The 13,618-nt window shown below is 41.4% G+C and overlaps 1 protein-coding gene across 1 annotated transcript; it reads right to left on the bottom strand.

Annotated features, from left to right (window-relative positions):
- Positions 1 to 783: 783 nt before the first annotated feature.
- On the bottom strand, positions 784 to 3,811 carry BCL2A1 (BCL2 related protein A1). The gene is made up of 2 exons (XM_034783861.1): positions 3,235 to 3,811; positions 784 to 1,652 (listed from the first exon to the last, which is right to left on the bottom strand). Exons 1-2 carry the CDS (start codon positions 3,652 to 3,654, stop codon positions 1,545 to 1,547), a joined length of 528 nt encoding a protein of 175 aa, XP_034639752.1. The 5' UTR covers positions 3,655 to 3,811; the 3' UTR covers positions 784 to 1,544.
- Positions 3,812 to 13,618: the final 9,807 nt, after the last annotated feature.

Here is a 13,618-nt window from a genome sequence, read left to right on the forward strand (position 1 = left end):
GCTTAGGATGGAGGGAGCTTGCAGCAGCTGAGGTCTCAGCAAGCTGATCTAATTAACAAGGCAGTGTACTTAAGGGAAATGCGCATATCTCCCTCCATTCCTGCTGCCTTGTAGAGTGAGAGAGAACCCTTGAGGGCTCAGCCAATTGCTAGTTCATCATTTAGCAGTAAGGGAAATATCTCACCCTCTGAGTCCTCCACCTCAACCAAGCTTCACAATCATCATCACTGTGTACCAGTATTAAATTGTTTGTTTAAAACTTATACTATGTGTGTGTATATATATATATAATATAGTCTTTTGTCTGATGAAAAAAATTTCCCTGGACCCTAACCCTCTCATTTACATTAATTCTTATGGGGAAATTGGATTCACTTAACATCGTTTCGCTTGAAGTCGCATTTTTCCGGAACATAACTACAATGTTACGTGAGGAGTTACTGTACTTCATTCACTAAATGTATCCCCTAAATATCTAGTACTGTACCGCCATCCAAATCTAATCCATATATATTATTTCATCAAGATCTAACAGGCTGCTCATACAAGTTGCCAGATAATACACCAAAAATGCTACAGACTGGCTTGTAAACAAACCTTTGTATTGACTTCAATGGGTTTTGGATCAGGCCCATACTGCCTAGATTTGCACCTATGCCCACACTTACTTTACCAGGTGTATCTAACTCAGCTAAATAGAAACAATGTTTTTTCAGAGATGAAACTTGGTAAAAATAAACTTTCAGCCTAAGTATATGTTTATATTTTAATATATTTTTCCAAAAACCCATTGGTCACATTTTAATTATAGAAGATACAAATAGTTTATTGATTTCAAATAAAGTTTTTGCACTTGGCCATTTAAAAGCATCTCTTTAAACAAATCAAGTGGTCATTGCAGGTGGAAAGAACTCCATGCATATGAAAAACCTTTTTTTTAAAAAAAAGAAATTATTAAACAGATGCCATCGTACTGATTAGTAAATATATACACACATTTTAAATTGCTGGTCCCAAGTGATCATTTGATCCAGCTCATGAACTTGCATGTACTTTCATGAGTGAGTGTTTTAGCCTCTTTATTTAAGAAGTCTACTGCTGATAAAGTAAACAACAAAATGCAATAAAGTAAGAAATTTAATTCACAAAATTTTTAAAATTCAGAATTAAAACTGATACTGCTCCTAACCCATTGGATTATGTGTAGGTGAAACAATGCACGTCTTTGAAGGTGCATCAGAGAAGATAGACACTGAACTGCTCGCTGTCTCGCCTAGAAGAGTTCTCTCCAGGTCAGGGTTGAGGCATATTGGGAGTCAGTTCTGTACCTCTTCGATAGCAGGAGGACTTCAGTCTTTACTGTTGTCAAATAAGCCAGCACCTAAACATTTACTAGTAAATATATAAATTAAAATATAATATAAGCAAGAAAACATGTCCTTAATTCTAGAAGGCTGATTCATTTTCCTCTTGCTTGAAGAAAGCCACTGCAATGTGTCTTGTGGCAACATCCAGTTTACATGGGAAGGCTGATCTCCATCTTGTCAATAGTACTGACTGAAGAAGGAAAAAGCATCCATGATTTTTGCTTTAATGTTGAATAAGGACAGCCATGATCGTTTTTCCTCAAACATAGGTAGGAAGCCGTTTTCCTGTGGAGAAGAATATGTACAGTCTGGTTATAGCTTTCAAATAATGAGCTCGTGAAAAATGCACCATTGTTTTGTGATAGCAGGAGGCTTTCAGTTCAATAGAGCTGTTGAGCCTTTATTCCCATAGAGGCAGGTTTACAGACAACTACCTCAGAAAAAGATGAACTGGGCTTTAAAAACAATAGCTGAAACTATTTGCAAATCATGCAATGCCTGTCTCATCTCCAGGTCATAACATGGCCAAATTTGCTCCCTCCCTGCCTACTCCCTTCTGGGGAAGGTTCATTATTTGGGTTGGATTTAAACTTTGTGGTTTGGGCTCATTTCTGCAAGTAACATAACTGTCTGTGTTTCAGTTTTAATATGCTTATAAATATTCCCCCTTTAAACCTTCTCTTTCTGGTGTTATGAGGTACTTATTGAAAATTCCAGATACTGTGAGAAAAAAATGTCAGGAATAGATGGTGACCTTAAACAGGTTTGACTGAAAGAGGCAGGCAAAGGAGCTTCTATAAACATGATGTATGAAGCACCACTAACTCACTGCAACTGTTATCCAACAGAAATAGACAAAAGCAAGCTAGAAAAAAGTGTGGGAAAGGATAAAGACAGTAGTAAAGGGAGACAGGTGAGAAAAGAGAAAATAAGCCTGATTCTGAGCTCATCTACAATGGTATAAATCAAGAATAATTGCACTGAGAGCAGAATCGTGCCCAAAGAGGCGATATGAAGAGAATGTGACATTTGCATACAGACACACACACAAAATACCAGGGGATCTCAGGGTCTGATGGCATTTACCATCAACTTCCCCTAAACACCTACAGAAAATCAAGTTTGCGTGATGAAACCCTGCAAAGCAGAAGAGCGGAATTTCCTACAACTTTCCTCTGCATCAGCACAGGAACTTTCATTAAATGGTCATATATATGACGCTGGAAAAAGAGACCTACTGTTTGTCAAATACTTTACTCGTATTTGTAAAATAACCATGGGGAAGTCTTAGGAATATCTCAGCCAATTTTTCTACTCACACACGTAGTCTCAGTGCATGAATAAGGCAAGAGGGATTTAATCCCAATTATACTTAATTATCAGACTGTACAACTAAATTGACAGGGGATGAAAACCTGGCTGTATGGAGCTCTGTGGCAAAACTCCCATTGACTTCAATGTGGACAGGATTTCACCTATAAAGATTTCCCTTTCCATTGACTTCAAAAGGTTTTGGATCACTCCAGTCATAGCATTATTATTGCATCCTTCCACTTTAATTTCAGTTTGGAAAGTGTACTGTAAAAATGATTCAGGGCTTACTTTAGTGGTTTATACTGTCACAAGCACCTTAAAAAGATCTTGTATTTTCCTCTAATTTAGATCTGAAGCAAGATATTTGCTTTAAGTCTTAAGGAAGAATTCAAGATATAAAAGTTTTAAATAAAGCAAATGATAAAGCCCTGGCTAAGTTGACAATTCTTTTTGACAGTAGTTAAAAGAACATTTTTTTTAAATTTATTAAGGAAAATTCGCCTGATCTAGACAACAGTGAAAAATGGTTATAAAATATAGCTCTGAAACTTACCCAACCTCCATTTGCCTCTATCCACTCAGCCTTGTTGTTTATAATGTACTCGGTGATGAAATAAGAAATCTGCTCTTTATTATCTCCTGTAAGCTGAACTTTGTGTTCTTGAAGCCTCTTAGAAAGAATTCCTCCAAACATAAATATTGTCAAAATCCGTCCCCAGTTAGTGTTTCCATCAGCAAATTCTTTATCCACGACTTCAGTGAAAATTCTTCTGGCAGCATCTACAGAGGTAATATCAAGTGTGTCCAAACATGGTTTCAGACTCTCTTCATTTTCCTTTTGCAGAAAGGATGCAGTATTTCTTAAGACATGAGCAACTCTGCTTGGGGCTGGTCCAAGCTGTGGTTCCTGAAGAATGTATTTCAGATAATCTTGGACTAAATGGTAAACATAGCAGTACTCAGAGCGTTCCATTTAGAAGCAGGCTCAGAGCAAATCACAGCCTTTGACCAGTGTGAAACTGCTAATCCACTCTAAAAGCTGAACTAAATAACTACAAGCTAGGCACTTGCATCACAGAAAGTTCCTGTAAAGCTTCCTTAAATGAATGTGTGGGTTGTGGCTATGAGTTCAGAAATGAAAGAAAAATTCTGACTGAGGTCAAAGAGTAGAAAAAAAAAAATCCTAAATGATGTAGATGCAGGAAGTGAGGCCTTACACGAATACATTAGTAGGGGCCACATCCTCATCTTGTGTAAATTGGTGTCGCTTCAACGGGCCTGTGCTGATTTACACCCATTGAGGATCTGCCACATTTTGCTTTTTAAAAGAAAAGTGCACACTACTGGAACAGGCAACTCTTGAGAAATACTCTGCCACTGGCAGTGACCAATGCTTCACTCTGGACTGCATGGAGATGGTGACTAAATCTTCACAGTTAGTGATAAGAGGGAACCAAAATCTGGTATATCTTTCCTCTTGCCTATGGAAGAAGGGGGTGTCAGCTCTATAAGATTATACTTCTGCCCTTATTCCCACAAAAGCCCCCATGTGAGTGAAGATCAGGCTCTGACGATTGGAATGGAGTGACTGACTGTGACAAAGTTCTTCCCACACACAACTCCTCCATCTCTCAGGGAATCCAGGTATAAGAGAATACTGATCCAGTCAGCATTAAGTGATATGGCCTACTGTACTGTGAACACACACACACACAAATTACAGGGGGGTTTACTGGGCAGCAGCCAGGGCCTTCTCCAGGGTTTTGGCCGCCCCAAGCAGCCAAACAAAAAAGAATAAAATAAAGCCGCGATCGCGATCTGCGGCGGCAATTCGGCGGGAGGTCCTTCGCTCCGAGCAGGAGTGAGGGACCGCCCGCCGAATTGCCGCCGAACAGCTGGACGTGCCGCCCCTCTCCGAAGTGGCCGCCCCAAGCACCTGCTTGGTAAGCTGGTGCCTGGAGTCGGCCCTGGCAGCAGCTGAGAAAGAGGTATTGGTGCTCCCAGTGTCAACAGGGTGCTTGGGAGGAAGGAGAGAAGAGCAGGGTCTCTGAATGGTAGGGGCCAACAACAATACCATCCTCTACCTCTGACTTTTCCAAAAAGACATCCTTCAAAAATTAGAAGCCAAATCCTAGTGAGGAAAATAGAAAGGAGCATAAACTCTGGCAAATCAAATATAAAAGTACTGTATAAGGCAGGCCAAGAATGAATCTGAAGAGCAACTAGCTAAGGACACAGAAACTAACAGCAACAAAATGTAAGTACATCAGAAGCAGAAAGCCTGCCAAACAGTCAGGGGGACCACTGTACAATCGAGTACTCAAGCAAGAGAAGGCCATTGCGGAGACGCTAAATGAATTCTTTGCATCAGTCTTCACTGCAGAAGATGTGGGGCAGATCCCCACACTTGAGCGATTTGTTTTAGATGACAAATCTGAGGAACTCTCCCAGATTGAGGTGTCAGTAGAGGAAGTTGTGAAACAACTGATAAATTAGTTCTGAAGGAACTCATGAAATTGCAGAACTATTAACTATAGTATGTATTCTGGCATTTAAATCAGCTTCTCTACCCAATGATTGTAAGGTAGCTAATGTAATGCCAATTTTTAAAACGGCTCCAGAGGAGTTCCTGGCAATTACAGAAGGCCAGTAACCATGTGGCAAGGGTGGTTTAGTTCATATAGTGTACTTGAACTTTCAGAAAGCCTTTGACAAGGTTCCTCACCAAAGGCTCTTAAGCAGAGTAAACTGTCATGGGGTAAAAGGGAAGGGCCTCTCATGGATCAGTAACTGGTTAAAAGTTGGGAAACAAAGGGTAGGAATAAATGGTCAGTTTTCACAATGGAGAGAGGTAAATACCAGGGTCCCCCAAGGATCTGTAGTGGGATCTGTGCGGATCAGCATATTCATAAGTGAGCTGGAAAAGGGGGTGGCAAAATTTGCAGACAATAAAAAATTACTCAAAATAGTTAAGTCCAAAACTGACTGCAGAGAGTCACAAAGGGATCTCACTAAACAGGGTGACTGGCAACAAACTGGCAGCTGAAATTCAATGTTGATCAATGCAAAGTAATGCACATTGGAAAACATAATCCCAACTATACATACAAAATGATGGGGTCTAAATTAGCTGTTACCACTCAAGAGAGAGATCTTGGAGCAGAAGTGACCCATGGGCCTTTGAGGGGCCTAAATGACCTCCCCCCTCTAAATTAATGAAAATTATTAATACTTCAGAACCAACCTGTCTGAGAGCATAAATGATTAATTTATGTTATTGTCAAGCAAAAGATGGTTTGGTTTGCTCAGTGGTGTGCTGCCACCTACCCGCCGCAAGCATTCCTGCATGCGCAGAAATGTTCCAGCAGTATAGGAAATAATGTCACAGCAGTTATCTGCTCAGGGTTTCTGTGTCTTGTGTCTGTTTGTATGCACAGTGAGGAACAGCAACACAATGGTATTTGTGCTCACCCACTGCCTCTCAGTATAAATGATTAGGTGATTTTTTTATTCTTATTTTATTTTTATTTTTTGCATTTCTCGGGGTATTCAGTCAGTCTAGAAACCTTAAACACTTCATGTCCAAAGTTTTGGGATGCTCCTCTCCTTAAATAGAGATGTGCATCCCGTTCAATTTAAAAGCTTTCTCTTCTCCTAATCTTTACATGACCGAGAAATAGAAGAGGAAATAGCTGCAGTAGGGTAGAAGTTCTTAGCTTCTTAAGACAGTTGAACCAATTCACCAGGCTGTGGGCTGGGGCCAGAATCCGTGCTGTACCTCTCACGAGATGAAGCACAGATAGCACAGCCCGAGGGGTGGGGCTAGGGTGAGACCAAGCTACTCTTGCTTGCCCCTCACATACTCTGGGATAATGTGCAGGTCAATGTGGATCCCAACATAGAGGGGCTCCTCTAACTTGTAACTTCTGCACAGCTGCCGTTGGGCTTCAGTGGAGCCCACCATTGCCAGGTGCTGAGCACTCTAGCCATTCCCCCTCCCGTCCCTGAAACAATCCATCTGCTCTCAGCATGCCCATACACCAGAGACTAAGGATGGGCAGTGTAAGGCTACATATGCTGCTCCTATTCTGCCCCTGCACAGAAAGAATTCTTGTGCGGGTCCCCTTTGCACTCTGTCCCCTTTGCAACCTCTCTCCACCACTAGAATGGCATAAAGAGGCCAGGGCCAGGGGCCTGCTACCTCCCACTAAGCAATACATAGCCTAACCCACAATGCAACTCCAAACTCAGCCTCATTATCATGAGGTGAGACATGGCACCATACTGGGTCCCAGAACCAACATTCATCATTAAGATGGGGAGATGGAGCTTGGCATGGTTGGTAACCAGGGGACACTGTTCTGGAGTGTTCCTCTATCTATGGCTTTGTCCCGAGCCCTCCCTCACCTTCCTTTCCAGATTTTTACTCAGCACTGAGCCAGTTTGAATGATCCCTATATCTTACCAATGGTGAAACAAGCAATATACACGTCTCTTCAAGCCTCCCTTGCAGTGGAGTATTCATAGATTATAGGACTGGAAGGGACCTCGAGAGGTCATCGAGTCCAGTCCCCTGCCCGCATGGCAGGACCAAATACTGTCTAGACCATCCCTGATAGACATTTATCTAACCTACTCTTAAATATCTCCAGAAATGGAGATTCCACAACCTCCCTAGGCAATTTATTCCAGTGTTTAACCACCCTGACAGGAACTTTTTCCTAATGTCCAACCTAGACCTCCCTTGCTGCAGTTTAAACCCATTGTTTCTGGTTCTATCCTTAGAGGCTAAGGTGAACAAGTTCTCTCCCTCCTCCTTATGACACCCTTTTAGATACCTGAAAACTGCTATCATGTCCCCTCTCAGTCTTCTCTTTTCCAAACTAAACAAACCCAGTTCTTTCAGCCTTCCTTCATAGGTCATGTTCTCAAGACCTTTAATCATTCTTGTTGCTCTTCTTTGGACCCTTTCCAATTTCTCGACTCATAAGAATGTAAATACCATTCATCACTACAGTATTTGATAACATCATGGAGATAAAGGATTCAGACATTTATAATTACAATGGATGATAAGGGTGGTAACAAAGCAGTTTGGCATTCCTGCATATATACCAAAGTTTAATAAATATTGCAACACCCATAATAAAAATATGGCAACAACTCTTTGCACAGGTTCTGTATGTTTTTCTGTTAGGAATAGTCTGTCTACTTCATGTCTCACCATGCAATAGCCTCAAAGACCCTAAATGCACTTTCTAACCTTCCAAAAGCTATTCAGGGGAAGAGGAGGGAGGTCTGCATTTCCAGTCTCTGAACAGGATAACCCCTGAACTCATCTAAAGATATCACAAATTGATAATAATAAGGTTCCATACAAGAAGATTGAAGAGGAAAACTCCACCCCCTCAACCCAGGACCAAAACATGTGTTGCCAGGCGCGCGCGCACACATCAGTCGTTATTACAGAGAACCGAAAAATGGGGAACATTTTTTCCTAATTCTTTTTAAAATTCAAACTTTCATCAAAACATTGACATTTGAAAAACTCTGACCAGCTTTAGCTGCTATTCCAGCCCCTCTGGCACTACTTGCAGTGGGAGGTACAGGATCCATGTAAACATGCCTCCCCAGGCTGCCCTATTGCAGACTTCTGTGCCAGGCTCCTTCCACAGTGCACAAGAGCTACAGTGGTCCCTACATTACCCCTCCTTATAATAATAATTAATGTTGATATCCTATCTCCTAGAACTGGAAGGGACTTTGAAAGGTCATACGAGTCCAGCCCCCTGCCTTCACCAGCAGTACTGATTTTGCCCCAGATCCCTAAGTGGCTCCCTCAAGATTGAACTCACAACCCTGGGTTTAGCAGGCCAATGCTCAAACCACTGAGCTATCCCAGTCTCCTCGCCCTAACTGTAGGTGAGTTTCACCCTATGATTTTCTTGTTTTCTCATTCTGATTTCTAACTTAGGCTTGTTAAATGCAACTAACTATAGTTCATCACACATAGTAAGTTGCCTCGTATGGCTGAACTAAGCTTAACTAAATAAAACGCTAAGACATTTTAAGAGCCACGTTCCAATGACCTCAAACCTGCTGATTAATGATTTACAGAATTTCATGTAAGACAGACAACAGGAAAGGAAGTAACAACAAAAAATGCTGAATACGGGGGAAAGAAAGAATGACCATAGGAGGCAAATGAAATCACCTGCCATCTAACATGTGAATATAGAGAATTCTAAAGTGAGAAAGACGGACAAAAGAGAATAAATTAACAAGTCAATCAACTGAAACAAAATAAAGTGAAAATGCTGATAGATGGAGACTTAGTACTGATGCTATGCTGATAACACTAAATGACTAAAGAGAATTCCCATGAAAGAAAACTAATGCTTCTGGGAAAAGAACATGCTAATAAAAAACATTTAAAAATCCAGTTAAACTGAATTGGTTTGAATTGCTGCAGTATCCAACTTCCAGGAGCTGTTGGCGACTTCACCCAATGTGTGCAATCTGGTTAGTCTCTGGATAGGTGAGCAACTCTCAGGCCTTGTCTACACTGGCAAGTTTCTGCACAGTAAATAAGCTTTCTGAGGTGTAACTCCCGAAATGTACGCACTGCCAAGCCATTCTGTGCGCAGATGCTCAGTTGGAGCGTTGCAAAAAAACCATCTCGACAAGAGTCGGAAGCCTTACCGCACAGAGGCTCCAGCACTGTATTGGCAGTGTAAACACATTACAGCGCAGAAAGCAATCAATTGGCCTCCAGAAGTGTCCCATAATCCCTCAAGTGGCTGCTCTGCTCATTGTTTTGACCTCCCACGGCTGCCCTGAAGGCATGTGCCCCTCCCCTTTCAAAGCTCAGTTTCTAAATGCCCTTGAAAAGCAGCTGGCAATGTAGTAGGATGCCCATGGAACAATGTGATTGGGAAACCTGCATCATGTGATGCTGTGCCTGCCCCATGAGGCATTGCAAACCCTTCCCAAAGCACCCTGCGGCCAGTTGCACAGTGGGATAGCTACCACAATGCACTGCTCTCTTTGCCATTGCAAGAGCTGCTAATGTGGATGCGCTCCACCGTCACAAGGAGCACAGTGTGGACACGCAACAGTGGTTTAATTCCAGCACTTTTATTAAAGTGGTATAACTTGTTGCGCAGAAACTCGCCACCGTAGACATACCCTCAGAATCAGGTTTCCCACATGAATTCAGCATTTGCTTTCCATTAATATTCTTAAATATTTCTGCAAGTGAAGATGTTCACTGAAGTATTTGCAGAAAGCAAACAAAGAAGGAATGTGAACAAAGGCAAAGCAAGTTTGTTTATAATTTGTGGGCAGTTGGAGAGGGTTGTACTGAAGAGCTGGATGTGGTGGGGTTTGATTTGGAGGTCAAATGGCAGTAAAATTAGTTTTCTACAGACTAGAATTTTTATATGACTTCTAAAAGTTTGTTAGTTTTATATCCTGTAAAGTGCCAAGAGCCAGAGGCTGAAATGAATAAACAAATGAAAATGTGAATGAATAATGACAGAAAATAAATTGAAATATTCCCCCAGCTCTAGTAGAAAGTGCCTTTATTTTGCAGTCTAAGACCTCAATCCTAAAAGCTATTCTGCAGGCTCTGCGAAGACACTAGGATACATCCACACAACAACAACAACATTTAGGATCCAGGATTCTATAAAAATTCCTACATTCCAGTTTACAACTTCCAGAAATTAGGATATCAGGAACCAGACTGCATTCTAACACACTGTCCTTCCCTTCTAATAGCTTCTTATTGACCCCAGGCAACTCCTACTCATTGAGTCTGAGGATGGGGCTACACTACAACTTAAGTCATCATAAGTTGGGTCACTCAGGGATTGAATTAGCTATCCCCTTCAGCAACCTAACTTACGCCAACTGAAGTGCCAGTGGGGACAGCGCTACGTCAGCGGGAGAGCTATTGTCAGTTGTGAGGGCTGGAGTAAGCTCCCTAGTGTAGGCATCGCCTGAGATTCAGCATCAGAAAGAAGGAAACACTTACCCCCAGACAAAGCTTCTTCCCTTACATCATTATCACAAGGCTGATGAATGTTCCAAGATGTCAAAGGAAGTGAAGAAATTTCTTCAGCGGAAGTTAACTTGACCATATCCATGTGACTGCTCCGGGGCTTGTACTGTGGAATGAAACACTCCTTCCCTCTCTGAAATATGTCTTTAATGATTTCTTCTGTCTCAATTTCGTCTTGCATACTCAGAAAGATTGCAATTCTTTGGGACTCTTGGTACTTGGAATGCCCAATCACCTACATGGGAAATTATTGCAATGAGGTTTAAAAGCTTATGAAAAGATCCACTTATTCTTTTTACATAAAAAATCAGGTTTAAGCAATATTCTCTGTGAAAAGGTTGAAAATATTAAAGAGAGAGTTTATGTTTCACATCAGGAAAACTTTTTCCTCCCACCCCGGTGTTTACTAAAAGTGAAATTAACATAGATGATTTTGTGTACTCAGTTTATAAACCATATTAGCATTATTGAGGATATAGCAACATAGCTCTGGGACAGCAGCATTTGTGAAATAACTCATGGATGGAACATTTCCCTCTTGTCACTAGCACAGGACCAGTGTTCAGTATATTTTACTGATCCTATAAGCATTTGTACTTTATGCATTTTTAAAATGTATAGTGCAAGCACGTTCAGACAATCAACATCACTGCAGAAAAAAGTGCATGGGACAGGGAGATCCTAGTCCACAGAGCAGAGAAAGTGTTTGTATTCCTCATTTATGTCATACATTTTGTCCCACACTTGGGTCTTGGCAGGTGAGAAGTACATCAATGACAGTGTCAATGTTCAAAACTCAAAAGGAAAAGCTAGCTAAAAGCTTTAGCTCAGGCAAAGAGTTGTTTCCTCCTGCCTACCTAGGAAAATAAGCTGAGGCTCAATGCCTTGCGAGATCAGGCCCTTAGTTCTTTAGCCCAAACTGACCTTTGTACAGGAGTTTGAGGTCCCAAATGCTTCTGCTGATAGGCAGTCTTACTGCTGCCCGGCAGTCTTACTGCTGCCCACTCTCCTAGCTGATCTAGGGAATGTCGGAGAAATTGCCTTTGCACTTGTTTGATCTAAAAGAGGCCCTCTAGACCAAAAAGCTGGACAAGGGCGGAACCTAGGAAGAGAATTAGAAATTGCATATGTGGTGTGCGTGATAAAATGTAAAAAGTTTCAGATCTTGCACAACACCCTCCTGAACCACAATGAAATTTTAAAAAAGGGTTTTTAAGGCCAGGGTCCTGATTGCCCTGCACCTTGTGTCATCACTTACAACAGTACAAAGCAAGTGTAATATGCTTCCATTCTGATTTGAAAGTGATTTACATTCAACTTTGTAGTGGTGCAAATGCAAAGTGCAGGGCAATATAGGAGCTACGCTTATTAATTTAGTCTTATTTAATGGGACTGGAGTATGCAGACCAGAATTAGAATTCTCTTTTGTGTGTCTGTATAATCCTGGGCTAACTCCCTTTCTACGCTTTGACCCTTGTCACTTTCCTTTTTTTATAGTTATCTAATTCTCACCTATATTCCTTTTTCTACTTGCACTTGTTTTTAATCCTTACTTAATTTTTCTCCCTCTCCTCTGACTAAGTCTCTTACATTTATTTAAAAAGCCTATAGATGTTTGGCTATTCCCCCCTTTGTGTGTACGTAATATATAAAAACCAAATCAATTGTATCTCTTGCCTTTTAAAAAAATAATTATCCCATTCCCACTCTTCTCCTCTCTCTCTCTTCAGGTTTCCTCTTCCACCTACTCCTCCCCTTCCACAGTGTGGAAAATTCATAGCGTGATCAATGCATGGTGCAGTTACATTGTGCCCTTGAAGACAAATACAATCAGACAGTCATTCACATTAGTACCAACAGCCAGAAGATGTCTCCCTGGCCCAGGCAGTAGCTCCTGTCACACCACAGAAGTTTCCAAAGAGAAAACGCTTTGGCCTTTGTACATTAGCTGTTGACTATTATTGCAGAATCAGAGCATGCAAACAGCATGACTTTAATCAGGAACACAAACATTAAGCAAGCACAGTCATGCAGTAGCTAATTAAATACTAGTAAGAAGGTCAGCCTAGTGCAGCTATTCCCATTTGAATTTAAGATCTTTCCAAGACGGGAATTTACGTAAAGGCATTCATCAAGATCTAAGTAAAGTAGTCAAGTCTCTTTTATCCTTCTCAACTGCAATTCCTATCATCTGTTATGAAGATATTTTTCAGCCTTTGCTCAAGATGTTTTCTCAACATTTTCAAACATTTCTCGATGCCCACTACACTAGTCTCCTGATAATGAAGGTAATTCCTTTATCTCAATTTACCACTGACAATCTGTTTGAAAAGAGCTTTGGATTTAGATTTTCACTGTATATTTTGCAAATATTTAAATCCCTGGCCTTGCAAACTCTTACACATGGGCTACTCACAGCAGTAAAGTTAAACACTTGTGTGTTTGCAGAATCAGGCCTTAGTCTGTTTACGTATTCTGCTGCAAACTAGACAGTGGCCCAGTATCTTCCCTTTAGGCGAACCCAACTTTATCACTTCCGGGTCGGATGTTCAAAACCTTTCAGCATTGCCATAGCTCTGCCCCCACTGATACCAATGGGAGTTTTACTACTGAGTCCAATAGGACCAGAAGTTGAGCACATGCACATGTGTTTGCATGATCAGGGCCTCACAACTCAGCCCAAATTCATTTAAAGGCCTGTTATGAACCTTCTGAGCCTACCTATAGCTTCTCATTGGTTTTAAATTATGCATTTAGCAGCATCAGTTTAGTTCAGGGGTCGGCAACCTCTGGCACGCGGCTCGCCAGGGTAAGCACCCTGGCGGGCCGGGCCAGTTTATTTACCTGCTGACGCGGCAGGTTCGACCGACCG

The sequence above is a fragment of the Trachemys scripta genome, chromosome 10 (genome assembly GCF_013100865.1).
Source record: "Trachemys scripta elegans isolate TJP31775 chromosome 10, CAS_Tse_1.0, whole genome shotgun sequence".
Classification (NCBI taxonomy): Eukaryota; Metazoa; Chordata; order Testudines; family Emydidae; genus Trachemys; species Trachemys scripta.

Bases quoted from the DNA above. Each gene is read 5' to 3' on its own strand.
- BCL2A1 (XM_034783861.1), bottom strand. From the start codon at position 3,654: ATGGAACGCTCTGAGTACTGCTATGTTTACCATTTAGTCCAAGATTAT. The intron at 1,653-3,234 runs GTAAGTTTCAGA...TCTTCTCCACAG, and splicing joins TAGAGGCAAATGGAGGTTGG to GAAAACGGCTTCCTACCTAT.